Below are 26,970 nucleotides of genomic sequence, written 5' to 3' on the forward strand. Positions count from 1 at the left end.
TGGGAGAGTAGATTATGTGCTTTGGCTAGTAAGTTTTCATTAAAACATTAGGGCACCTGAAGCACAGATTTAGGAACCTCAGCAAGTTGTTGTTAATTAAATGATCTGGGTCAGTGACTAGAGGTTCTGTTGAACCTAAAGAACTTTACAGTGAAATGCATCCTTACTTGCATAAGGACCTCCTTTCCAGCTGTCATCTGTGGGATTTGAAAACTGACTCTGTCCCCTTTCCGAAGCATTTTTATCAATACTGCTTAGAGACTGGCGATCTAGGTCCACATCCTAGAAGGGATAGTCGAAGATACAAGTGTGTTTATCCAATGTACTTAAAATTTGTCACAACTCAGTTTTCACATAACATAACTAATGTGGCTTAAGTTTTCTACTGTCAAAGTAATGAGATAGTCTTGCATTTGACTTTATGATCAGTTGGCCCTAGCATACAGTATAGTCTGTATTTAATTCCAGCTTGCATCTTTACAAACAGATTTACCACAAACTCTTCTTCTTTAGAAATACTTAAAGTCTTACCAAATGCTTTTCAGAGGAATCATCCTCCATTCCTGCTGGCCTCCATGTCAGCAAGCTTCACAGAGAAAATAAATAAATAAAATAAATAAAATATTAACATGACAGCTGGCCTCAAAACAAATTTATGTTGCACTAACTTACGCATGAGGAATGGTGGTTTTGAAGATTTCTAGCATACAATTACATGTTTGGTCCCAGACTTCAGGGCTGAATTTCTGTCCATTTAGTATCACCAGATTTTCTAGACAGTTTGTACCTGATCGAGCCAGCTGTTCATTATCTGTAAAATAATTATCCTTATTTATTAATCTCTGAGCTCTTCTAGTCAAACAATGAATTAAATATCTACTGTGCTTGACAGTCATTATGCATGTTTGATATTATGATGCAATTGGTATTTGTACCGAATCTCCAATAGCTCAAAGCCTGCTTAGAGTGTAACCATTATTTGTGTGACTGTAAGCACCAAGATCAGGACCCTAGTGTACAAAGACTAAGAATCCCTATTGTGAGGAACCTGCAAGCTAAATAGACAAATGGTAAGAGGAGAGAGGCACAGAGAAACAAAGCATCTTGCCAAGGTCACACAGCAGGCCAGTGACAGAGTTGGGAATAGAGATTAGATCTCCTGATGCCTAGTCTAGTGCCTGAGAGGCCCCAAGTCATTTTCCCATGAAATAATAAACTAGGCACCATGGAGGATTTATAGACAGTTTGCATTCAATTCACAAGCCCCCCTTTCCCTCCCAGTCTTCCCTAAACACTCTGTGCTGTCTGCATAAAAATTCACAATATAAAATTCCAACAAAAAGATATGGCAGCTGATCCCTTATGTCTCCTGTTCAAGTAAGTATTCTAACTTTTTAGAATGCTGTCTATATAGATATAGAGACAATTTTTGAAGTGTGAACGTAATGCGCGATTAAATGTTATTCATGCAGCAAACAAAAAAAATGCTTTTTGCCAAATAAAGAAGGGATAATGGCAAAACGTAATTCATATTGAACCAAAAGAAGTTAAAGATCTTTCGTAAGTAGCAGCACGTTTGGCAAAAATTGCAGACAGAAAAGTCACTAATGGATTAAACAGCATGAAAAACATTCTTGCGTCAGTTTTACATACAGCAATAGTGGTTTATTTTCCTTGCTTTGATTACCTCGAGGAAAAAAAAAGTTAAAGCATGAATTCCTGACGTAGATTTAAAAACAATGTGTATATGTATGTAAATAAGCTACCTTGTTTTACACACCAGTGTAACTGTGCAAATATGTCAGGAAGAAGGATCTCATTTAAAGCTTCATAAAATTGCGTGAATACATCACAGATTGCATAAAGTGCATGGTTACATGTCGTTGTCATCCATTCAGATTTCTGCAAGACAATGACAGGCCTTTATTTTTGTTATGGTAAGAGCTGAATGGAAAGAATGGGTTCCCATCTTATGGTGCTACATGGTATAGGATTGGATATACAAAAAGAGGAATGTAGTTTGGATAAAATTGAATCATCTTGTAAGTACCTCGAGTCAGGGGTGATTAGAAACTAGCTACCATTTGGGCTGTTGTCAGAGGTGTTGTCAGATGCTACCGGTGTGGTGCTCTGCTCTCTCTCTGTTGGTATCACTTGGCTGCGTGCGTGAGCTCACCCTGTGTGCTGCCCCAGCTCTGCAGATGGCTGATACAGCAGACCCGACGAGAACCCCCAATGACCACAGACTCTAGTAAGGTGCAAAGTCACGTCTGCTAGGTTTATTGCGCTCGGACACAATGGCAGTTCCCTATAGGTTTCTTAGCCTAATTCAGGGCATACTACGAGAAAGTGCCTCTTGGCAATGGACTCAGCTCAGTCAGTGGCGGGACTTTCCACTGCCCCCTCGGCTGGACCAAGACATCGCCCCAGGGATACATTCTTATACACAGGTACAAACAAGTTACACATCACTCCTGACGTATTGAGGTACAACCCCTCTACGTAGTAAAGTGCCGCCTCTCACCTTGTACATGTTGGTTCGATCAAAACAACTCTATCCATCATATTACCCTTTTGCCCCTGTCATTGGGATGGGTCGGCCTGTTCTTTCTTATCTGTGGAATGTTCCAGTATAAGGTGTTCTGGTACCGTGTTTATACTTCGGTATGCTAGGTGAATATATGTTTATGCAATATCTGCCCTTTCCTTGCCAGCATCTGTGAACTGAGCCGGCCTTCAGCTCACAGCTTGACTTCGCTTTCTAGCTAAGTCTTGACATTACTTCAGGCCTCAGGCCTCATACTAGGCCTTTATCAGGGCCTTCACTTACTACATGGGCATGGGGACACACACAATACCACTGTCCAGGCTGAACTAGTTGTTTTTTTTTTTGTTTAAAAAAAAAAAAAAAAAAGGTGCCAGGCATCAATTTACCAGGGCTAAGAATCTCGCTCCTCCCAAGAACAGTAGGATTTCACTAAGTGGAAGTTTGGGGGGTTTATTTCACAATTGTATGGAAACCTCTTATTTTGTCACAACAACAAGATCCTTCAGAAGGCTTTCGTTACCTCCGTTTGTTGTTCAGGAAGCTTCATATTGTCAAATATCCGAAACACAATCCTAAACAGATCTTGCCACCAGTGTTTTTCAAAGGTATGGCCATAGCTCTTCATTATTTCAAACATCACTGTTAGGCCTCTACAATAAGGAAACAGGAATACAAAAAAAAGATGCTAAAACGGTTGCCTCTGATCAGAGTTTCAATAACTGAACGCAGCTAAAAAGCAAAGAACCTCATTACCTTGTCCGAACATCTAATTTGCATCGATTAATAATGCAGGAAAGTTCAAATAAAATAGGGAACCATCCTCTGACCCAGACCCTGTCTCCAGGAGCAACATTCATGTCATCACTTGTATATTCTCGCAACACCTGAAAGCCATTTAGAGAAAGGTTACCACCTATTAAGTCACATCTAAAAGACTTCAGAATTAAACTAAAAATTGCATCTTCTAAATGGAATTTACCTACTCAAAATTTAAGTAAGTAGTGAGAGGTCAAATAAGATATTTGAGTAACCCTTTCCTACTTTATTTGTTTCTCCAAGTATCTCCATTAACACTTCTAAATAAAAAGATTCATCTAGTTCTATTCCTACTCTAGGTTTAAAAAAATATTTGGCTCTTTTTGTACATTGGAGACAAGATTTCAGATCAACCTCTTAACTGCACTCACATTTACACATAATTGCTCATCTAAATAGATGTGTGCACGCAGTTCTGTGTAAGTCAATGCTGTGCTTGTGCATGCAAGAACTGATGAACCTGCAAATCTTGCAAGATTAACTAACAATGTTAATTAGGTAACTTCAGCCTACGTTCTTTTAAACAGAATTACTGTAATATTACATATTTATACAATAGGGATTTGGTGTTAAGCTCTAACAGGATAGGAACTGACATGCAATATGAAAGTTAGATTGCAAGAGTCCTTATTTAGAGTTAAGAGTTTACAATTTTTATTTAACAAAGCTGCAACAGCCATTTTATCCAGCTATTTCCACACCTGATTGAAACAAGGTGCGCTCCATTTTCTAAAGAGGATGGTTGACTAGCGTTAAGTGTGTGTTCTGCTAATGCTAAACAGGTGTCTAATTTGGGGAAAACATTTTAGCATGATATTCACTAAGAACCTAAAGTCTATGTTTAAGAGCAGAGTCTTAGCTACAGGAGTAATCACAGTTTAAAACTAAAAATTATAACAAGAACAGAAAATACCTGTGGTCTTTCTGAAACATATTTAGCACAATAACGGATAAGTCGGATTGCTTCCATACTGGTGTCCGGAAATGCTGCATTACAGGCAAATTCAGATAAACATTTTACAGCATCCTGGAATGAATCTATTGCTGCTGGAAAATGCTGCTGAAAAATATTGGCTGGGGAAAACAAAAGGAAAGAGAAATGTCTTAAACATACTAATATTGTATCAGACTTTTTGAGTCAGAGCCTCCACTGATGTAAACTGGCATACCTTCACTGAAGCCAATGAAGCTATACCAATTTGTATCAGCTGAGGATCTAGTATTTGATTTTATCAATATTAAACACTGAACAGTATTACAGAATCAACACACCACAATTTCTTAGTATATACTAACAGGTAATAGTATTAATATTAAAAAATCCATTCTATGATAATGATCATTACTATTTCATAGCCTCATTAAAATGGTTCAAGTCTTTTTTTTTTTTTAAAGCCACAGATACGCTTGTTAAAGCTCTTTAGATGTATTGTTAAATTTCAAATCATCTTCTATCTGTATGCAAGATGCACAACCTCTCTTGTTTAGGTCAAATAACCCAGAGAGTCCTCAGAGGTTCTGTAGTAAGAGAAACTGACTAGTGTTCAAAAACTGAATGGCCAGTCAGCATGAAAATCAGATCTGTCTGGAAATTTTGTACCTAGTAGTTGTAACCAAGGTAAGATCACTATAACTGATGTTGTAGGGGGAAAAGAAGAAAAAAAAAAAAGGAGAGAAAGTTATTCTGTTAGTTTATAAGCATAATGCTATTAAATACGAAGAGCAGTTAGGCCCTGGTCTACCCTACACATAAGGCAGCTTATGTCTATCTAACTATGTCAGCTTTGCTCCCAGCGATTTAAGTCCTCTACTACACCGACATAACTACTCCACCTCCACGAGGGGTACAGGGCTTATGTCAGTGTAGTTAGGACCATGCAGTGTCAATGTAAACATTGCGTGACTTACATCAGCTGTTGGCTGTCTTATCAATTTCACAGCTCTGCTGGAGCCCTGAAATTGATAAGAAAACCCAGCTCCCCAGCAGGGCTGCTGTCCGGTCTCTGCTCCAAGCCAGGCTGTCACCCAGGCTCCTGGTGGTGCTGCCTGGGCTCCTCACTCCCTGCTGGGAGCCTGGCTGTCTCCCCCTGGGATCCCAGCAGCACAAAGGCTCCTGGCTGGAAGTCTGGCTGCCCAACCCCACCCCAAAAAGCCTGGGTGGCTTCCCCCCACCGCTCCCTAGGAGCAGGAAGGCAAGAAGCCCCATGGGGTAGCTGGGCTCCCAGGGGGAGAACTTCATGAAGCTAAGAGCCCAGACTCTCAGCCACACCACACTGCTACTCTTCAGTCAGTGGAAGCACTCCTGATGAGGACGCGCACCACCAACAGAAGGAGGGTAGTGTGGATATCAGCCACCACAGTAATTACATGTAGTGTAGACATACCCTTAGTTTCACTTTTTAACTCAGAGTCAATTTCTCCCTTGCTGTAAAAAGCATTTAAACAGCAACCGAGCAGAATAACTTCTACAAAAAAGTGTACAGAGAATGCTTAAAAATAAGTTTCAGGGCATATATTGCACGTAATATGCCATCAGAAACTAGAATTACTTCATTTCAAAAACTGGAGTACACAATGTCCCTCCTTTTTAACTAGCTCACCACTATGCCCAAATATCTTTTTAATAGAGTAAATGGCTCTGTAGGGCTAACTCAGCAAGTAAAATATCTAGGACAGTTGATTAATCGCAGTTAACTCATGCGATTAACAAAAAAAATTTGTGATTAATCGCAGTTGTAATCACACTGTTAAACAATAGATTATCACCAGACATTATAAACTTTTTTGAATGTTTTTCTACATTTTCAAATATGTTGATTTCAATTACAGCACAGAATACAAAGTACACAGTGCTCACTTTATTTTTGATCATTTTTACAGAGCAAATATTTGTAAACAAAAAATAGCATTTTTTCAATTCACCTCATACACATATTTAATAATGGAGATATTCTATCTCCTAGAACTGGAAGAGACCCCGAAGGGTCATTGAGTCCATCCCCCTGCCTTCACTAGCAGGACCAAGTACTGATTTTTGCCCCAGATCCCTAAGTGGCCCCCTCAAGGACTGAACTCACAACCCTAGGTTTAGCAGGCCAATGCTCTCCCTTTCTATTGTAGTACGATCTCTTTATTGTGAAAGTGCAACTTACAAATGTAATTTTTGTGTGTGGCATAAATGCACTCAGAAACAAAACAATGTAAAACTTTAGAGTCTACAAGTCCATCAGTCCTACTTCTTGTTCAGCCAATCGCTAAGACAAACAAGTTTGTTTACATTTACAGATGATAATGCTGCCTGCTTCTTCTTTACAATGTCACCCAAAAGTGAAAACAGGTGTTTGCATGACACTTTTGTAGCTAGCATTGCAAGGTATTTACGTGCCCGATGCGCTAAAAAGACAGACTGGAGTAAGCACTGGGCGTTAATACAATGCAACCCACCCATACCCCCACAAACAATCTGACCTGATAAAGAGGGTGGGGGTGGGGTGGGGTGGGGGTGGGGAGAGAAAATACTACTGCAACATCTAATCCAGCCTTCAAATCAAGTCATTTGTAGTCTTTTTTTCTGTCTAAGGAGAAGCATGAGGGTGGAGTGTCTTAAGTTGCAGTTAATTACGATAAAGGGCTATGAATAGATTATGCTTGGACTGGGAAGAGTTTTCCTCTAGCCATCCATGACATTTCTAAGGCACCCATCACTGCCTTTGCTGGAAGCTATATATCAGAGACACAGTACTTAACTAAATGTGTAAAGCTGGAGAATTAATCTAGGTGCCCAGATGTATTATATAGGGTTGGGAAAAAAACACATACATGTTACTATTAAAAGTATTTCATATACCCGATTGGATTCAGATTATATACAATAATACTTACAGATCATGCCATACACTAATCGGGCATTGTACACTAATCAGGCATTGTACAACAGTTTGGTCTTCCAGGATACAGAATTTAGAGCCGGGGAGCAGGCGAAACTTAACCACATATTTTAAACAATTTGGATATTTAAAAACACAGCCCCCTCCCCTACAGTAGAGTTTATTACATAGATAGGCCACTTTAGCATAAGAGTATGTTAGTTAAGGTGTTCCATCTGCCAACCATTACTTACTAACTATATGTCCTGTTGTTTGAAAAGCCAGCTCCACAATATTCCCATCATGGTCTGAAGCTGCTTGGTGAAATACTGCAAAGATATTCTTCCAGCCTGAGCGAATGTTACCAGCCTGCGAGTTCACCATCTGAGCAATACAGCGTATTACCATGTCACGAATGGTAGGAGATCTTAAAAACAAATTAACCACCATGTTATTTGCCATTGCCTGCACACCGGAGAGCATCCCACTCACATTAGCACAGGAAACCTGGTCACATTTTAAGTTGCTGCATAAAAAAACCCAAGCCAAGACAGACGTTTCAGTGCACGCACACCTGTTTTTCTTCATAATGTGCTCAAAGGGCCTCAAAAAGTCTTTCTGGAAACGGAAGTTGGCTAATTCCCCCTTCTCGAGAAACTTCATTGATAGTTGCCTTAATGAATCAACTGCAAAGATGGCCACATCTTCATTAGGGTTACATCCAACCTAGTAACAGAGAAGGAAAAGGGGTGTGTGTGTGTGTCTTAACGTACATTTAAAAGTTCATGTGAACTATACTACACAAGCCCATCATGTGATTTTCATTTCCATGACCCAATCTTTATACACCTAAATGGTTTTTACGAACTTATAATGGCTGTCTAAGAACCCCAGGGATTAGTTTACTAAGGGGCATGAGGGAAGGGATACACCACCAAACTATCAGGCTAGGACATGCAGAACTATTTTATGTTAGAGAGTGTTTGCAAACTCAAATATGCTAAAACACTTAGTTTCCCTGTATACTCACTATTTTTCTAGTTTCAATAAGATAACATTTCATAGCAAGAAAAAAACCTCATAAGCTTGTACATTTTGCTTAAATTCCTAAAGATAGGAACAGAGATGATAATGAGCTGATTTTTTCCAGAGATCTTGACCACTCAGTCATTGACTTCAATAGGAGCTATAGGTGGTCAGTATATCTTGTCGGGAGTGGAAGGAAGTCAGACAGGCAATTAAATTGCAGTTAACTTTAGGTACCTACATCTGAATCCTTTAGCAAGGATTAAGTGTGAATGGGGAAATATTAAATTAAAAGATTCATTTAGAACTATCTAGATATTTATGCTGCACATCATAGATGTTCCTAGGCTAGATGTTGTGGTGAGACCATGTTTTTCTGAAGCTGACATGTGTGCTTTTGTCCATGTTAAAACTAAAGAAACAGACTCCTTAGCTGGTAAAACAAATTGAGAATTTAGATTTATTTATTTTTCAGAGGAGAATCAGATGGTCATTTTTCTTGCTTTGATCGATTGTGTGGAAAAAAGGATTAGCAGTGGAGACTACCAGGAGAGACAAATAAATTAATTATCCCATCATAAGGAACACATATGTTTGCTGTCCCTCAGTCTACACACATTTTATAAGATGAAACCTAACTAGGCATTACTGATTCCAAAAGGAAACTGCCTACATAGTTTAGAAAGAAGAGGCAACATAAATCATGTCCTGACGTTCTCAATAAGGGGGGAAACAAAGGATGAAGAGAGTGGTCATATGATTTCCAAAAACAAACCAAAAAAAAAAAAAAAGGGGGGGGATGAGGGTGGGGAAGGGGAGAGGACAGATATCAATCCCCTCCTCCTCAAGATAATACTAATATTATGGCCCAACACCACGGATTCAATTAAGATCCAAACACATATGAAAGAAAGACTTAGGACTTCTCCAACTCTAATGTAAAGAATGTAGTAGCCTCAACTAAATCCATGTTGATCAATACATGTTAAAACCTATGATGTTCTGAATCAGGAAAGCCCTCCAAGACATTATCTTGGGCATCTTAATAAGGGAAAGCTAATGAGCATGATTCCAACTGGACTCAAAAATAGTACTACAAAAGCACGTTGTGTAACCTTTAAGTTTTGAATTACCTTATTGAAATGATCTCCAATGACGTGCCATATCCTTGACCATTGCAGTCTAATTCGATTCATATTGTAATATGAGATCTCTACTATCTTCTGCAGGCTGAACATGCGAGGATGGTGTGGGGAAGCCAGCTCGTCCATGGAAACGGCGCACAGCCAACGGACAAAATCAACTGAATATTAAACAGATATTACAAACTATGAGTTTTGGGTGTTCTACTGCAACACAGTTAATTTCCTCATATGTTCAGCATACATACCTATTGCATTTCCGTCCAACCGGGTTGATCCTGTAAATATTCTGTAGAACAAATCAAGATGTGTGAAAATATAAATTATATTTAAAAAAAAATAAAGGAAAAGAACATAACAGACTAAAATATTTCCAGGTAAAAAGGTGCAAGTTTATAAAGAAACCGTGATGCTGCAAAATAGACTAGCAAGGTAATGCTTTGGATTTCCACCAGTGACTTACGGGTGGAAACAGTGAACTATGTACAGGGAGGAGGTAGAAAAGGAAAGCTGAATATAGAGGTCAGCATGGTCTAATAGACTGAAGACACTGATGCATTTCAGAAACCTTGACTTCGGTTAGCTACTCAGCAGTGATAAAAAGTCTAACTGTAAAGTAGTGGCTCATGGCCAACATTAACAGGACAAACCCAGCATAGCAGAAAGCCTTCATAAAAATTACCAGGTGTGCATTACAAAGGCACCAATTCAATGAATTCTGGTCGCCATTTCTCCAAATGGAAAAGGTTAAGAATATTCTCTCTCTCTCTCTCTACTTCCCACCCTCAAACTAACTTGAATACATTCTTTTTTCCAATTATCCAGCTATCAAGGGTCACACCAGACTAGTTTACTAGAAGAGTATTTCACTCTCTTTAGTGTTGCAGGACTGAAATTTTAAAAAAACAAACAAACAAAAAAAAACCACACCCACCCACCAGAATATTTTACCATCATCAGATCCAGGAGATTTGGCATCATTCAGGGTGAATGCCAACCTGTTCTTAAAAGGGTTTTAAGTTAGGCTTTGAGAGCCAACCGCCCTGTCAGTCTGCAGGGGGAAATCAGGACAGTTTGGGTAACTCTTGATTTGCAAGTCACTACAAACAGAAAGAGAGAAAGCACTACAGTACCTGTCCACTGCCACCACCACACTTTGTGAACTGGTCTCGCCCACAGACTCCTGAATGCTGGCCATATGCCTTTTATCAACACCACCACCAACTAGGTTACCTGTAATAAAGTATCAGATCCAATCTGAGAAAATAGTCATAGTTAAATACCAGCAATATGCTCAATTTTATACAAAAACAGGAATTCAGATGGATCCTGCTCCCAAGAAGCTTAGAATTTACATAGAACAGATGCTACAGGTCAGAAAATGATGCACCTGGATTATTCTGCATGTGAAGATCCAGTTTCAAAGCAGTGTACCTCTTAAAAACATTCACTGCCTGAAAATTATTTCAAACAAGTTCATAACAAAAGTTATAAGCATGTAAAGATTTTGTTGTGGAGGGTATAGAGCTGTTTTAATGGATACAGTTTTGCATCTTTAATTTTGGTGGCTGGTATCCATTTTAAGAAAGCAGGCCATCAAGATTACAATAGGCTTACAAATCATCTTTAACATTTGAGAAATGCGTTAGTTAACTAACAGTTGTCATGACAATTATGCCTAAAGGCCTATAATAAAAACATTTGAATGTAATATTTGTAATGAACCTACAGTAACACTGGTACTAAAACATTTATAACTGAATATGAGCAATTAGTACTGGGCATGTGTAGTTTAATTCCATTAATATACAGAATGTGATACTGTCTCAGTGGAACTCTAGAGTACTTCTACATTAAATGTTTTTTCATAGAGAAATGCAGGTAAATGCATTTTTCTCAGGTAAATGCAGACTACCATCATCTCCCTAATCCCCCTTTACAAACCAGATTTTAGACTATGCAACGTACATTCGGGTGAAATATCTAACTTGAAAACCATCTATCGCCACATCTCAAGGCAGAAAATTGTTAGTATCAGCAAAATTTTTTAGTATTCAGACAGATTTCAGTAATTTCAACATTTTTATTTCAAAATGGAATGAAAAAAGTAGAGCTTTTAATGTCTGTTAACAAGACTATGGCCATACTAGATCTGATGTAACAGAAAGTTATGATCACACTTAAGTTCCTACAAGGCAGTTAATCTGGGTCTATGAAGTAATTTCTCATAGCTGATTTATAGAAACTGGAATGTGTTCAGATGTTTAATCATTACCAAGGTAGCTGAAGTAATGGCTACTTTCTTTAATTATGTAGTGACAATAGTCTCCACACAGTTAAAATGAAAGCAGGTAAATATACGACCCAACATCATATGAAGAACTGATCATTCGTTCTCATAGTGACAAACGTTTAGTTTAATTAACTTGGTAAGTGCAGGTTTGTGAAGTGAGAGCTATTAATCTTACCTAGTCCCAGGCCCATGAATTCTTCTCCAGATGTGTAGCTTTTAATGCTGCCTTCCCTTTCACGCCCAGAGCCAGATAAGTATCGAGTTTTAACCCCAGTCCCTATAAGCTGTGCTAGTTCCAGCTGGCTGATGCATTTCAAGATCTAATAACAAATGCACATTTCAATAATGTAAGTGACCGCTACATGTTTAACCTTACGAGACTTCACAGGTTCACAAACCATTTTATCAACACTAAGCCTCAACACTTCGGTGATATAGGCAAATATTACTGCTAATTTACAATGGAATTAAGCAACTTGCCACAGATTACAGTGAGTGAGTGGCAACTGTGAAAAACAGAACCAAGAAGTCCAACTCTTAGTTCTCTGGTCACGAGATCAAGTTTCCTTCTTAGGGTGTGGTTTAAGAACTTATACATTATGGAGCTTACTACCCACTAGGTTCTCTTCCCCATACAGATAAATAAGAGAGCCCCCATTACTACAAATGGCAGCTGCAATGAAATTCCTACAATACATCAACTGAAGACGATCACAAGTTTGTAATAGGATCATCATTCCAACTTGGTTCGACAAGTCTTGTCTTCTACTTCAGTTCTAGCCCAGTCTCTCACAGCCCCCCCAATGCACCGAGGAGCCTATCTACTCTCTCCGTACATGCAAAATTTATAGTTTAATCTCATGAACACAAACAAGAGACTAGATTCAATATATAAACGCAAAATTGTTTCTCAGAGTTGAAGCAGTTGTAAAGATCACTGGCCACACATACATAGATACCAGATACTGGCATATGCCATTAAGGCAGAATTCATGGCCTTCTACTCTAAAACAGGCCTTATTCTGAGGAGCTAGAGAAGCTGCACTGCTAGCTCAACCGATTAAAGAGTACTTATAATATCTTCAACTAGTCAGATATCCTTTCCAGTAGAGGACAGTGCTGCACTCATCCATTTACCTAGGTATTTATATAGTCTCTACTGACGTAGCTTCCAAATACTTCCCAACTATGTGAAGATAGAAATGACTTTCCTTCCTTGATTGTAGGAGACAGCTTGATTAATTTATTGTGGGTTAGGAGAGAAACGGGGTCTTTGTGAAGAACTGAATCTCTCACACAGTGTCCATCTCAGATAGCATTTACTGCCACTAACAAAAGTTTGCTTCCTTCCTGCTTTTTCTCTACTGCAAGCTGTCCTAACAATACGGCTATTCATGTGGGCAGTGAGGTATGAGGGGATGCCAATTCATTACAATGGTGACACACACAACAACATTAGGTGAATTTTATGCTTTCAGTGGATCACTTTGAAAGAATGTTGAGAGAAATACAAGAGGAAAAATTAGTAGGACTATGAGGAAATGGAAATGCCTCTTGCCCTCAGTTTCTGGCATCCATTCTGATACTTAATTTTAAGTTTTAGACAAGTCTTTAAGGAAAAAGAAAGGAGCTCTGGACAGAGTAAATGTACAACTAGTCAAGACACTGTGTGCTTTATTATGAACTGAACCTAAATTCTGCAGCAAGGTCCTTCGGATTGTACAGAATCTCCAGATCAATAAACAAAACAATACAAATCCCAATTTTTGACTATTGTCATATTTTCTTAGTCACAGCAGTGTTTGTATGTTTTCAGATTCGATTCAGTTTTACTCTTCTCCTGCTTTTCCATCTTCAATGTACTGACAATAACTGCACTGTCGAGATTTCTTTGAGGAAAGGTTTGAGGGATGGACTAACCCAGGGGTAGGCAACCTATGGCACTCACAGTCCTGGCCGCTGATCCGTGGGGCTCTGTATTTTAATTTAATTTTAAATGAAGATTCTTAAACATTTTTAAAACCTTATTTACTTTACATACAATATTTTAGTTATATATTATAAACTTATAGGGAGAGACCTGCTAAAAACGTTAAAATGTATTACTGGCACACGAAACCTTAAATTAGAGTGAATAAATGAAGACTCGGCACACCACCTCTGAAAGGTTGCCAACCCCTGGACTAACCATATATTTTTCTGCTACAGTGAACAGCACAATAGTTTACATATTGACTTTTGAAACATCATTAGGTTTCAGAGGCAACACTCCACTGAGGTGTAGAGTGTTTCATGCTGTCTACAAAAAGCACAGTACTGGTTTCACTGTTCATGTTTGAGCTGCCTTCACAACTACAAAGGCTAGAAAGAATTTTATTAAACAATGAAAATGAGATGCCAGTGCACAGTTTGCAGAATAAATCCCTTCATCACAGCAGAGTTCTCTGGTGCTGGAGTTTCAAATTCTGTGGGCTGCACAAACAGTAGGCAGAATTCGGTGAACAAAAGTTTGGTAAGCTGTGAGGGCACACTGAAGCCTCACAGTTCCTATTCAAGTTTTTACCTCATGCCAGGAATTCCCAAGATAGTTGCCATCTGTATGGGCCACGGTAATAAGTGTCTTAATGGTGTCTATGTTTTTCTGTTTCATTTCTGTGATGCTAGAGCTGGCAGTCAAGAGTGAGAAGCGAGCAAGGGCCTGCACATAGGCATCTCGTTCAAGCTAGAATGCAGATACAAACATGAGAACAGAAATAAGCCTGAGAAATTGAGATGTCTGCAAATACTAAAGAAAAAGCACCCTCCCCGCCAAAATGCACACAACCCCCTCAGGTCTGGGTAACTTCCCTTCCAAGTATGGCTCTGTGATTGCAATTATGGCAAAGTATTTCCCTGACAATATAGTACAGAAGAGCTGGAGACATACTAGCAAATGATCTTAATGGGAGTATCAGAAGTGGGAGACATTTGAGGATTAAGAATAAACCCGCACTATTATCTTTATTTATGATCCAGAGCTCTGGACAGATTAAAACTAAAACTGTTCTGCAAACAAAAACATTATATGTGTTGATTAGCAGAGCAAGTTATTTTCACTTGCGTAAGATAGCTTACACCAAAGTAACATTTTTATAGTTTTACTATTACAGATGTCAGAGGCCATGATGGACTCCAGTGACCTAGACATAGCATGTCTAACATATACAAACCTGCATTCCAAAAATGCAGGCTATTCGGATTGCACATCGAATTCCTTCCAAACACAGAGATGCAACTTCCGTGTCATCGCAGTTCTGAAGGCCAACGCTGTAAGCTGCCAACAATGGAGTCCAGACAAGCTAGCAAAAAGGAAACCCTTGTAAGTTTAGTTTCGTTACCACCAAATCATGATTCTCCCTAAAGCAGTGGCTAGTGTAGACATTGCCCATGCCAACACTGTATCCTCCCATTCACATAATGAAGTACCAGGATACCATTCACATACTTTTTCTACAGCATCTAGCGCAGGGTGGGCAAACTATGGCATGCGGGTTTGACCTGGTGTATCAGGGCTTTGGATCTGGCCCGCAGGATTGCCACCCCTGTGGCACCGCAGGGCTAAGGCAGGTTCCCTGCCTGCCCTGGCCCCACGCTACTCCCAGAAGTGGCTGGCACCATATCCCTATGGCCCCTTGGGGAGGACGGGGGTGGGGGATGGGTGAAGGGGGACAGAGGATTCCGCTCGCTGCCCTCGCCTGCAGGCACCGCTCCTCACAGCCCCCATTAGCCAGGAATGGGGAACCATGGCCAATGGGGGCTTTGGGGAAGGTACCCGCAGGCGAGGGCAGCACATGGAGCCCTCTGTCCCACCCCTCCTCCAGGGGCTGCAGGGACATGGTGCCAGCTGCTTCCGGGATTGGCGCAGGGCCAGGGCAGGCAAGGAGCCTACCTTAGCCCTGCTGCACATCGCTGCCATCCCAGAACCGCTCAAGGTAAGCAGCACCAGACCGGAACCTGCACCCCAACCCCCTGCCACACCCTAAACCCTTCCTGAACCCTAACCCCCTTCTCTGAGCCCCCTCCTGCACTAGGCACCCCTCCCTGCACCCCAACCCCCTGCCCTGAGCCCCCACCACATGCCGCACCCTTTCCTGAACCCCCTCATACACCCCACACTCCTCCTGAGCCCCTTCCTGCACACCACACCCCTTCCACACCCTGCACTCCCTCCTGCACCCGAACCCCCTGCCCCAGCCCTACATTCATGGCCCCGCATGTAGTTTCCCCACCCAGATGTGGCCCTCAGGCCAAAAAGTTTGCCCACCCCTGATTTAGAGTATATTAATATCCCCTATAAAAAAAATAAGACCCTTTTCTGCCTCCAATAGTCCCAGCTCTTCTCTTCACACTCCTGAGCCAGAGACTCTCATGGCAGAATGCAACACTTTTAGTCACATCAGAATATTGACACTTTCATAAAAAAGAGAGATGCACTGCTGCACTCTATGGCTCGGTTATCACAGCTCTCAATGAGGCACGTTATGGATTGAAGAGGATTACATGCCCTAACAAAGATACGTGACGGAGAAATCCATACACTCACTTTGAACATGGGTCTGACGTGATCCAGGTGAGTGGCACTAGTAAAAGGAGCCTTTGCATGGCTTACTGCTTCCATGAGGGCTTTAGCCGTTTTAGCCATTTGCTCCATCTCCAGGTTGTACAATAACCGCCGCTGCTTCTCATTGGCTACATCTATGAAGAACACCACAAAACCTGCATCACTATATGTATTTTTGCTATCAGGCTCCGTTCCTTAGTTCTGGGTATCAGATGCTGAAAGGAGATTTTTTAAATTTTTATCTAGAGATTGCAATTTAAGGAAGCTTGTTCAGAAGCTTTTGGATTTACTCAAGATGCTGTCATGGGACTTTGCCTTTCATATAAAGTGTAAGCCTTGGGGTAACAAACAAAAACACAACCATGTCTAGTACATCAGTCCACATATATGGTAGTTATACAGCTCTTCCCTTAACAGCCTCACACACTTTATGACCTGCTTCATAGAAAAAGTAAAATCCAGAGGCATATTTTATTAAGTCATTTAGTTCATGTGAACTACATAAGAATGCTTTAAAGTCTCAAGTTTGCAAAACAGATGCTATGGCTATGACTATGTCTACACTAGAGACTTACAATAGTGCCACTGTACTGATGCAGCTGTGCTGTTGTAAGATCTCTAGTGTAGCCACTTTACAGTGACGGGAGAGAGCTCTCGCGTCAACATAATTAATCCACCCCCAAAGAGTGGTGGCATTTACGTTACCAGGAGAAGCTGTCCACACCAGCACTTATGTTGGAGTAACTTATGTTGCTCAAAGGGGTGGTTTTTTCACTCCCTTGAGCAACATAGCCTCTGTCTACACTACCACCTATGTCTACACTGGCAACTGAATGACAAAACTTTTGTCTTTCAGAGGTGTTTAAAATAAATAAATAAACCCTGAAAGACAAGAAATTTTGCCAGCGACATGCACCAGTGTGAACAGCGCTTTCTCGGCAGGAGAGTGCTTCTGGCGACAATGCAAATGCCACTTGCTGGGGATGAATGTTTGTCAGCAGGAGAGCCGACAAGCAGCAGCTACACTGCATGACTTTTAGCGGCACAGTTGTAGCAACACAGCCATGTCGCTAAAAACTGTGTAATGTAGACATAACCATAGCCTATTAAAATAATCAGTGCTGTTTCTTTATTCCTGCAGCCATAACTAGGTCACAGCCTGAGGTGCTAACTCTCAAGATAAAGAGAGTCAATACCTGAATGTAAGACCTCGAAGGAGCATGCAAGCACTGAAGGAGGTAGTGCTGACAATTTGGTACTTGGTTCTCTTCCTTCAGTTAGCACTACATTAATTGCCCAATATGCTATTAAAAGTACCGTGCAGCTGGAGGTGCTGTCATTTGGATGTGACATATCATTTAAGTCCTCATCTATTCTAGGTACAGAAAAGTCACCTAACTTCAAGTGACTTTAATGATGTTGCCAACTGCTAAGCCCTCCCTGTGTTATCACCTCAGACTGCAAACTCCTTAGGAACAGCAAATCAGTCTCTCTGAACTATGAGGTGCCATTGTTAAACATGGCACAACATGAGATAGTCACATAAAACTCTGAAGAAGACTGTCAGCTCTTTTCTCCTGGCTAAGTGCTAACTTAGATTACTATGTTCTGCCTCCCTTAAGTCCCTCTTCTTTTTCAAATAGCTACAGCATTCTTCACTTCTTCTCCTTAACCATGCCTAGTGGTGCTAGGAGCTTTTACATGAAAGTGGCCACGTTTCAGCATTGGGTAAAGTGGTCCCCAGATTGCCAACGCTTGTGTGAAGTACACAAAGGCTAAGCTGAATTAAGGCATTTTATGTTAATCCTTGAATTCGAGATACTATACAAAACACTGAGCAGTATATTGAGTTTCTAATTAAATCTTACTTGGCTTAGTAGATTTAGTTGTAATTGCATATTCTTTTGTCTCTTTCATTGCAATTTTTTTCCCTTCTATTTCTTCATAGATAGTGGACAGATACTCTTCTGGCAGGTCTTTACTGTCATTGATTCCTCGATTCATTTTAATATATTGCTCTTTTGTCATTTTATTCTTTACCTGTCAACAGGTGAGATAGATAAAAATTCAGGCGTCAAATTTTGAGAACAAGTTCTGGAGAAGAGCACTTGTAACAGTTCTATAGTGATTTTTCCCTACCTGGGGACTGTGCAAGTCTGTAGTCAGCATTATAATAGAATATGCTAAAACATAGGCAGTGTCAGCACTAGCAAATAGGGTTTGCCTGAAACAGAGAAACAAGTTTTAGAGTTCTAGATCTTCAATCCATTAGCTCTCTCTGCGCATGCAGGGAAGAGATGCAGTTCAGAAGCATTACACACTCCTGGCACAGTAAAGCCTGGCAAGGAATCTCATACTTTAGCCTTTTATAGTAAAATAAGTTTTAAATTAGCCCAGCTACTGCTTAATATGTACTGAAAGCTACAGCAAGGCCAATGAAGGGGAAAGGGAAGAATTTGTGAAGCCATAAATTTACAAGATTACAGAAAAAGGCATTTAAATAAATGCTATTCATTACTATTTTTCCATCTTTTTCCACTGTTTTCAACAAGCAATTAGAATAAGATTTATCCACTAGTATACTCACATCCAGGTTTCCTTTCTAAATATCACTGTTTTAATAAAAATTAGTATGTGTGACTGATCTGGGAGTGGAAATTGATAAAGTCTGGATTCTTAAGCAGACAATATCAAAGTTTTCAAGCAAGAATTGCATTTTCAAATTTGTTTTAGAGTAAAATGGTCTACATCATCACAAATTGACCCATCCAAGCACATTTGCCTGGCTGAAGGCAGGTGGGAAAATGCCTCATTACACAGAGACACGTTACTTACCAAACTAGATTTTTTATCTTTCACTAAGGCTCACAAAACTTTGAATTTGTTGAACTGGTTAAGTACAACGCGGATAAATAGGATATGCAGTATCTGAAGCATTCTTGCTCAATTAGATCCCATGCACCTGTTAGAAAGTGCTCTCTGAAGTGCCAATACTGCCACACCTACTATTCAAGACTTCATGATGATTTATAGCAGCTGCCTACAGGAACATCCCACGGGTCTTCCATTTAGCTACAGAACAGGTATAGCATGGACAACAGCAACACAATCTGCCCCCACACATCCCTGCAGTGTGCCTTGCCCCTTGCGGGCCAAGCACGAGTCAAGCCTTGCTTTATTGCCTACGGCTGCCAACAAGGTGACCATTCCTAAGACAGTTTATCCAATATTATGTTTCAAGTTACCCTTGGTTGCATTCAATGTATCTAGCCGCAAACTTCTCCATTAATCTATCAATCTTCTGAGCTTCGCCTGGTAACCGAAAACCTTCCAGAAATATACGCAGAGCAGAGACAAAGTCTTTCCCACAGAAATCAAGCTGGTCTACATAGGCATACATCACCTCCTTGTTAAATCTACTGCTCTCCCCTAGAAATTCTCCAACTTGGGTCTAAACACAAGAGAGACTGTTATGAATATTATGTATCAAACTAACTGTACCTTCTCCCTTTTCTATTTCAATGAACTTATTGTATAACAGTTGCACTGCAGTAAAATTTCATAAAAAGGTTGGTATGTTGCTCATGAGAAGCAGAGCCATTGTTGGATATGGAAAGTCAAATCTGGTCAACTGTCACGACATTTCATTAAGAGTCATTAACACCACTTTTAAAGTCAATGCTGTAAAATAACCGGCTCCAATAAGAAGCCAGCTCGCTCTTCTGGCAGATCTAAAAAAAAGCAGCATTAGTAGGCATGAAGGGAATCCCACCCAGTCCTCCATTGCCAAAAGAAAGGATCTGCAAAGAGCCTAAAAGGAGTATGTAAATTGGGAGCAGTGGTGCGGAGGCATAGGCGCAGGCACCCAGGGCTTTGCTCCCGGCATCAGCTGGGGCAGAGGGCTGGCTTTCAGCACCCCTCCTATTAAAAGTGTTCCAGCACCACTGTGTAGTGGTGATTTGAGATTAACCTGGGAGGAGGGAGTTGAGAACCTTCATTAGATTCTCTGCCATAAAAAAGTAATTAAAGTAAGGTGGCATGGAATATGAAAGCAGCAACAGCTGAATTGCTGGGGAGAGGGAAGGAATATCTTCGTAAAACAAATTAATCGCTTAAGTAGCATTCAGTCTTACAAAACACAGACGTTCTTCTTGGTGCAGAAACTGTGCAATGTCTTCTGTTGTCGTGCCAAGCATGCCCTGTTCTTGAAGATACTGTATTCCTCTTTTTGACTTTTTGTTAAATCTATTCATACAGACAGAATATAAAAAAATTAAATGAGAAGCAGAAAAGCTATAGCTTACACCTGGAATACCATTTCCCAAGACACTATGGTGCATAAAGTTTACTTGCATCTGCAGAGCCCTTACAAAAGGAAGGAATTTAAAAATCACATTACTTCCACCTTAAAGGTGAACAGTTAAGAAAAGACGTCTGGGCATTTTATTTAATTTATTTATTTATTTTTGGGGTGAGGGAGGTGGAGGACTAATGCATTAGCTAGGTAACACTAGACATCCCATCCTGCGTATTATGTGGTATATTCAAAGACCACTATTTTAGAATTAAGGATGTCAAGATAATTTAGGTTTAATAAAAAAAAAAAACCTGATTTTTCCAAATGCTATTAATAGAAGTTTTTCCATAAAATAAAGAACAGTTCTAAGGAGGTTTGTGTGCGTTTGGATGTTTTTAAAAGGGAACACCCTTCTACAGCATTTGAAGCATGGCAATATCCAGGATAATTTAATTTTTTAAAGTGATTATAAGACAAATGTACTTGGACCAATCATTTTATTCTCCCAGTTGTGTGTGTGTGTGTGTAACACAGGAGCACAAAAGGCAAAAGCACTTGCAGAATTTCAGTTTTCATTAGTAATACAACCAAAGAAGATTTTTTTTAAATATGGCAATTTGAAAGGGTCATTGCCAACTTGAAGTTTACCCATTTTTTTGAAATAAAGAGCAGTCTGATATTACACCTGCTCCAAACCAATTAGTAATTTACAATCACTTTAAAAGTTTCCTCTCCTTTGTGGCTGAATCGGCCTAAAAGGAGACGACCACACAGTTGTGTCAAGTGCACAGAATGAACAAAATCATCCCCCAATTCCTTTTAGTTACAGCAGACTTTGAGGACATCTACACTGCAATAAAAACCCCTTGGAGTAAAGTCTCAGAACCCAGAGCAACTGACTCAGGTACACAGGGCTCGGGCTGCAAGGCTTAAAACTGCAGTGTAGATGTTTGGCCTCAAGGTAGAGCATTGGCTCTGACACCTGCATGGGGGATTGATCTCAAAGCTTGTCTCCAGCCTGAGCCCAAAACATCTTCACTGCGATTTTTAGCCCCAAAGGCCAAGTCAGCTGACCCAGGTCAGCCGCAGACACACCCCTCAGGAGTTAGCTTGTGACAAGAGTAGACAAAGGTTTTCAGAAGGAAGTGTCATTTTTAGTTGTCAGTGCTACTTTATTATGACAAGTGTCCCTTTAAACTGAACAAACACGGTTCCTATAATACATAGTGACTACATCAGAAACTGTGAAGATGCATCCGACAGACATTCACACTAGTTAGCCTTTATTTCCTTGTCAATCCACTTACAATTCTATTCCATGTTCAATTATCTCCTTTTGTTGCTTGATGACCTCAAATTGCTCAGGATCATCAGGGACAGCAGTCTGGATGCCAATGCTTCCAATTCCTGAGGACACCGTCGAATCCAAGGAACTCACACTACTCCGTCTTCTTCCAGTCTCCAAACATTTACCTTCACCCATTTCCTGATCTGAAGGTCTATCTGAACCTGCAGGTAGGCAAAGAGTACAAGAAGCATAAGAATGATTAGTGAGAAAAGCCAACATGCCCCGAAGGAGCTTGTGAACACACACACACACACACACACACACACACACACACACACACACACACACACACACACACACACACACACACACCTCTTAAGCCATCTGACCCCTCTCTCTCCAGTAAAACAGCCACCAAACATTTAATCATTAGGGGCATCTTATGCCCCATGCCACTTTCCTGAAGCAGTGAGGGAGAAGAGTGGAGCAAAGATCTCTGCGCCTCCACCTAGTAAAGAAGGGTGTACAGGGTGCAGAAGAAGAGCTATTGCTACTTACAATAGCACCAGTTTCACCACCTAAGTGATCGGGGGAGAGCTGGCTAGCACACTACTCAATATGAGGGCTCCACCTTGTGTGTGTGTTTTTTTTAAAAACTCTATTTGAATTCCTGGGGCCTACAAACACTATTAGTGCACATAAGAATTATTCTTTTCAGTCTCCTGCTCAACTCCTAGAACCTCAGCTTTTAAACAGAAAAAGAAATATCTGTAAACCTGTTCTTTCCTCATGTTCACTGTGAACTATCAATCAGTTTGTAGACAAGACACATTGCTTTTTACAGAGCTTTGATATTCCTCAGTCTACCAAGTACACTGTATTTTTAATCTTAAAGCTTCCATAAATTTTGCTAGCTGTTAAAAAAAAAAAAGAAAAGAAAAAGAAAAATCCATGTCTCAAGCAGCTTATAACCCTGTCAGTGGATCTGCCAAAGAAGTGACGATCACACACCAGGAATGGAAAGCAGAGTAAAGACGACATGGTTTACTGAAATAGGACTTTTATGCTTAACCAAATAGCCACAAAGTCCTATTTCTGTAACCAATGCTCTGCTTCCCCATCCTCCTCATTCAGAGAGCGTTTTGTCAAGTCCATTATCTAGATTGTAAGATCTTCAGGGCAAGTACTTCTATTTGTTTCCTATGGAAACACACAGCACACTTGCTAGTGTTATAACAGCAGCAAAAAGGTGTACATAAAAAGTGATATACATTTATTTATTTGCTGGACACACATTTGGACTGACATCCACATTTTAATGCATTTTTCTACTTTTGGAGGGTGGGGTGGAAAATCTCACCAAGACTGGCCTGATGGTTAGGGTTCACATACAGGTCTTTGCTCCATTCGACCATGCACTTTAAAATAGAAACCAAACATTCAAGACCTTTTTTCCGCAGGCTGAGTTCCTGCAGAAAAGAAAGAAGAAAAAAAAATTAATCACACTGGACAGGTCAAGTCCTAGATACTAAAATTTAGATTTTCTGTGCTGAGACAAAATACATCTAAAGCAGGAAGAGAACAAGCCAACAAATTATCTCTCTCTCTCTAGTTAAATCACACCCATAAAATCTTAAGAAACAAATGCACCTCAGAGAGACTTAATAGTAAAGGAAAGCTGTTCTGATGTACAGCACTACTGTTAGCTTTAGACACCAGTAATGACAACTTGTGGGGGGTTTTTAAGCTTGAAACAGTTTTAGTATTTTCAGCTGGAGAGCCATATTATATGCAACTATTGATAAAGCAGTGTTTCCAGGGATAAAGTGGACTGTTTCCCTGCTGTTACCATGATCTCAAAGAATGGGAGAAGAGACTAAGGCAAGAATATCATTGGGGCAGGAATACAGAGCTATTTCAGTTCTTTGATCTAGCAATGTTTTATTGACATTGGCCCAGGTCTGTCTATAGTAAGTCCTGGATCAGGGATCACCAATTTTAATCCTTGTAACTGCAAGAAATATTGTTGTAAATAACACTCATATTTTCTAAATGGTACTACTAAGAGCTGCAAAAGGATTTACAATTCAGACCCTCTCCAAATAAAAGCAAATAGGTGCATCCCAGTAAGTGAGCTGCACTGCATTACCTTGACAGGCAGGTAATCAAACTATAAATCCTCAGTCGGTTTCATTCCCTGGCCAACAAGGGGATTGCAGGGGGATGGTGTTAATGGATCTGTGACTGTGAGGGAAGAGGTGTGTTCAGCTCCAGGAATGAGTGGTCCCTACAATTTGCTTTCAGAACTACTGTTCACAAGCAATAGGTTATCATAGCTCCAGCTCAATATTGGAAGGATAGTTTTGCACGCACTGAAGAATGATTGTTATGCCCCATCATTCTCTACCGCTAGGAAAGTGCCATTTTAAAGAGGGGGGAAAAAAAGAAACACAGCTTGTGATGAAGAGGTGATGTCAAAGCCAGGGACTCCACACAATGCAAGTACTGTAACCTAGAACGTTATTGCTCTCGGGGTAAACCACAGAAGGAAGTCAGATGACTCAGTCACATGAGTGATGAAGTAGGGAGAAGCCTCACATCATGGAAGCGTTAACTCTCCCTTAGCACCCCCAACGAGTGGCCTGAACATGTATAATATAGTATTATTACTGGGCATTCAATCAACTAAATTCACTAGCAGATGAAACAATAGGATGACCTCCCCGGTGACAGTCACAAGTGACTCTCAATGAAACCAACTGTAGCCATGTTGCACACTATACAAGTAAAAACTAAATCAGGGGCGGGCAAACTTTTTGGCCTGAGGGCCACATCTGGGAATAGAAATTGTATGGCGGGCCATGAATGCTCACAAAATTGGGGATGGGGTGCAGGAGGGGATGAGAGCTCTGGCTGGGGGTGTGGGCTCCAGAGTGGGGCCAAAAATGAGGAGTTCAGGGTGTGGGCGGAGACTCCAGGCTGGGATGTGAGGGCTCTGGCTAGAGGTGCAGGCTCTGGGGTGGAGCTGGGGATGTGGGGTTTGGAGGGTGCTCCAGGCTGGGATTGAGGGGTTTGGATGGGGATCAGGGATGGGACAGGGGGTTGGGGCATAGAGAGAGGCTCAGGGATGCAGGCTCTGTGCGGCACTTACCCCAAGCAGCTCCCAGAAGTAGCAGCATGTCCCGGAGGCTCTGCATGCTGCCCTGTCTGCAGGTGTTGCCTCCGCAGTTCCCATTGGGTGCAGCTTCTGGCCAATGGGAGCTGCAGGGGGGCACTTGGGGTGGGGGCAGCATGCAGACCAGAGCCCCCTGGCTGCCCTTACGCATAGAAGCTGGAGGGGGCCATGCCGCTGCTTCCGGAAGCTGCGTGGAGCAGCCCTCAACCCTGCTCCCTGTCTGGAGTGCTGGAGCAGGGCAAGCCCAGACTCCAGCGGGAGCTCAAGGGCTGGATTAAAACAGCTGGCAGGCCAGATCCAGCCTGCAGGCCGTATTTTGCCCACCTCTGAACTAACTGGTACTCATTATTTAAAGGAGGCGGCATTGAAGGAAAATCAGAGCTATATTATTTCCAGTGTTGTTGCTCTCACCTGCAGAGGTGTCATTCCCAACTCATGTCCACTCCGTCCCTGAGCAATTTTAGACAAGTCATTTACAAGGCGTTCAAAAATATTAGCAGCATTTAAATCACAGTCGTAGTTAACATAAATATCCACCACACACTGAGCATCTTAAAAATGAGAAAAATCAGAGTATTAGAATTCAAAGATATAGAACTTAAAAATTAAAAAATAGGTGGAAAGTATGTTTAAAACATGTTCATCACCATGATATCAGAGCACAGTTATTTTATGCATCATTTCTTGATTCAAATATTTTGAATTAAAAGACAAATGCTTCTCTAAGAACACACACTTAAAGCTACCACTACTCTGATATCAGCTGCCTTCAGTATTTCCAGATCATTGTCAAACCAAAGTTATTTCTACATTGTGAAGAACAGGTAACTTTTATAACTATATACCTGCACAAATTCTAGTCAAGGTCTGAATCACCATCCATTTGTGCTCAAAAGAACTTGAGGAGGTCTCCAAAATATTCAGGAAGATCTCTTTGAAAAACACCTGTGCACAGCAAATGAGACAAAGATACAATGTCTGCAGTTTTCTACTGAAGAATTAAAAAAGAAAAAAAAACATGCTAAATGAGCATATTCATTTGTACACGGTAATTTCACTTGGAAGAGAGTCTTCATCTCATGCATATCCAATTTGTAAAGGAAGTAGTACTTCAAGGTGCAAAGAAAGCAAAAATTTTGAAGCAGCAATTTTTAAACTATTGTGCTTTGCTTTGCATTATTAGTAAAATGTATTGAGTTAACAGAACATTTGTAGGCAAAATGAAGATAAAGCACTCTTACCTCAATCTGCATTTTTAAATGGGTCTTAAAGTTTGAAAGCAGTGTGAGAAAGATGGCAAGAGATAGCTCAAAGACATCAGGAACAGAAGAAACCCCGTTTTTAGATAATGCTACACAAAGATATTGCTTGATTGCATTGATGAACATTTCATGTGTCCTGAATACTCCACCAGCATTCTGCAATACGGAGAGAAGCAGCTGGAGGGACACTATCTTAGAACGCAACTCATGGGATCTGGGGAAGAAAGCAGAAGACTATCGTTAAGAAAATAGGTTACTTTCATCTCTCTCTCACACACACACGTGTGTGTAAGTCACAGTGATTCTACAGGCCAAGTGAAATGAGCACTACCTCAGTTCATTCCAGAGATAACAGCTTGCTTGACTTCTCTGTTGAGAATGCTAGGGAATAACAACCTTCTTACCTTGGAGATTCTTCTCCTTCTAGAGAATGTTAGATGCTTGCAACCCATGGGATTGGGTCAGTTACTCCTACTGGTTGCATTAAAGCATAGGATTCAAACCACAGAATGAGTTCTTTCCACAGATCTGTAGAGATACTATATCTAAGGGAACTTTTGTTGAGACCACATGAACTACAGCATAATGGTTTCCTGCAGTACTGCATCCCTCTGCTATTTGGTTTCTCCAAGTAAGAAGGTGTGCATACAGGGAATT

At 40.6% G+C, this 26,970-nt stretch overlaps 1 protein-coding gene across 3 annotated transcripts in view; it reads right to left on the reverse strand.

Moving 5' to 3' along the window:
• The window catches only part of LOC115634936 (brefeldin A-inhibited guanine nucleotide-exchange protein 2), a 56,436-nt gene that overhangs the window by 9,024 nt on the left and 20,442 nt on the right, over nucleotides 1-26,970 (reverse strand). For 2 of the 3 annotated variants that reach the window (XM_030532992.1, XM_030532993.1), the window contains 25 exons: nucleotides 26,293-26,527; nucleotides 25,897-25,996; nucleotides 25,463-25,602; nucleotides 23,237-23,345; nucleotides 21,896-22,097; nucleotides 20,425-20,536; nucleotides 19,537-19,742; nucleotides 18,431-18,515; nucleotides 18,160-18,331; nucleotides 16,274-16,425; nucleotides 14,901-15,029; nucleotides 14,255-14,413; nucleotides 11,867-12,011; nucleotides 10,532-10,631; nucleotides 9,647-9,687; nucleotides 9,390-9,559; nucleotides 7,805-7,956; nucleotides 7,485-7,657; nucleotides 4,278-4,438; nucleotides 3,302-3,432; nucleotides 3,069-3,198; nucleotides 1,767-1,902; nucleotides 673-811; nucleotides 532-586; nucleotides 168-282 (listed from right to left, as the gene is read on the reverse strand). In XM_030532992.1, coding sequence (XP_030388852.1) covers nucleotides 168-282; nucleotides 532-586; nucleotides 673-811; nucleotides 1,767-1,902; nucleotides 3,069-3,198; nucleotides 3,302-3,432; nucleotides 4,278-4,438; nucleotides 7,485-7,657; nucleotides 7,805-7,956; nucleotides 9,390-9,559; nucleotides 9,647-9,687; nucleotides 10,532-10,631; nucleotides 11,867-12,011; nucleotides 14,255-14,413; nucleotides 14,901-15,029; nucleotides 16,274-16,425; nucleotides 18,160-18,331; nucleotides 18,431-18,515; nucleotides 19,537-19,742; nucleotides 20,425-20,536; nucleotides 21,896-22,097; nucleotides 23,237-23,345; nucleotides 25,463-25,602; nucleotides 25,897-25,996; nucleotides 26,293-26,527 — 3,449 coding nt within the window. Of the gene's footprint in view, nucleotides 1-167; nucleotides 283-531; nucleotides 587-672; nucleotides 812-1,766; nucleotides 1,903-3,068; nucleotides 3,199-3,301; nucleotides 3,433-4,277; nucleotides 4,439-7,484; nucleotides 7,658-7,804; nucleotides 7,957-9,389; nucleotides 9,560-9,646; nucleotides 9,688-10,531; nucleotides 10,632-11,866; nucleotides 12,012-14,254; nucleotides 14,414-14,900; nucleotides 15,030-16,273; nucleotides 16,426-18,159; nucleotides 18,332-18,430; nucleotides 18,516-19,536; nucleotides 19,743-20,424; nucleotides 20,537-21,895; nucleotides 22,098-23,236; nucleotides 23,346-25,462; nucleotides 25,603-25,896; nucleotides 25,997-26,292; nucleotides 26,528-26,970 lie in introns of those variants that run through there. The other variant, XM_030532994.1, reaches the window with a different exon arrangement.

The sequence above is a fragment of the Gopherus evgoodei genome, chromosome 14 (genome assembly GCF_007399415.2).
Source record: "Gopherus evgoodei ecotype Sinaloan lineage chromosome 14, rGopEvg1_v1.p, whole genome shotgun sequence".
NCBI classification, from domain to species: Eukaryota; Metazoa; Chordata; order Testudines; family Testudinidae; genus Gopherus; species Gopherus evgoodei.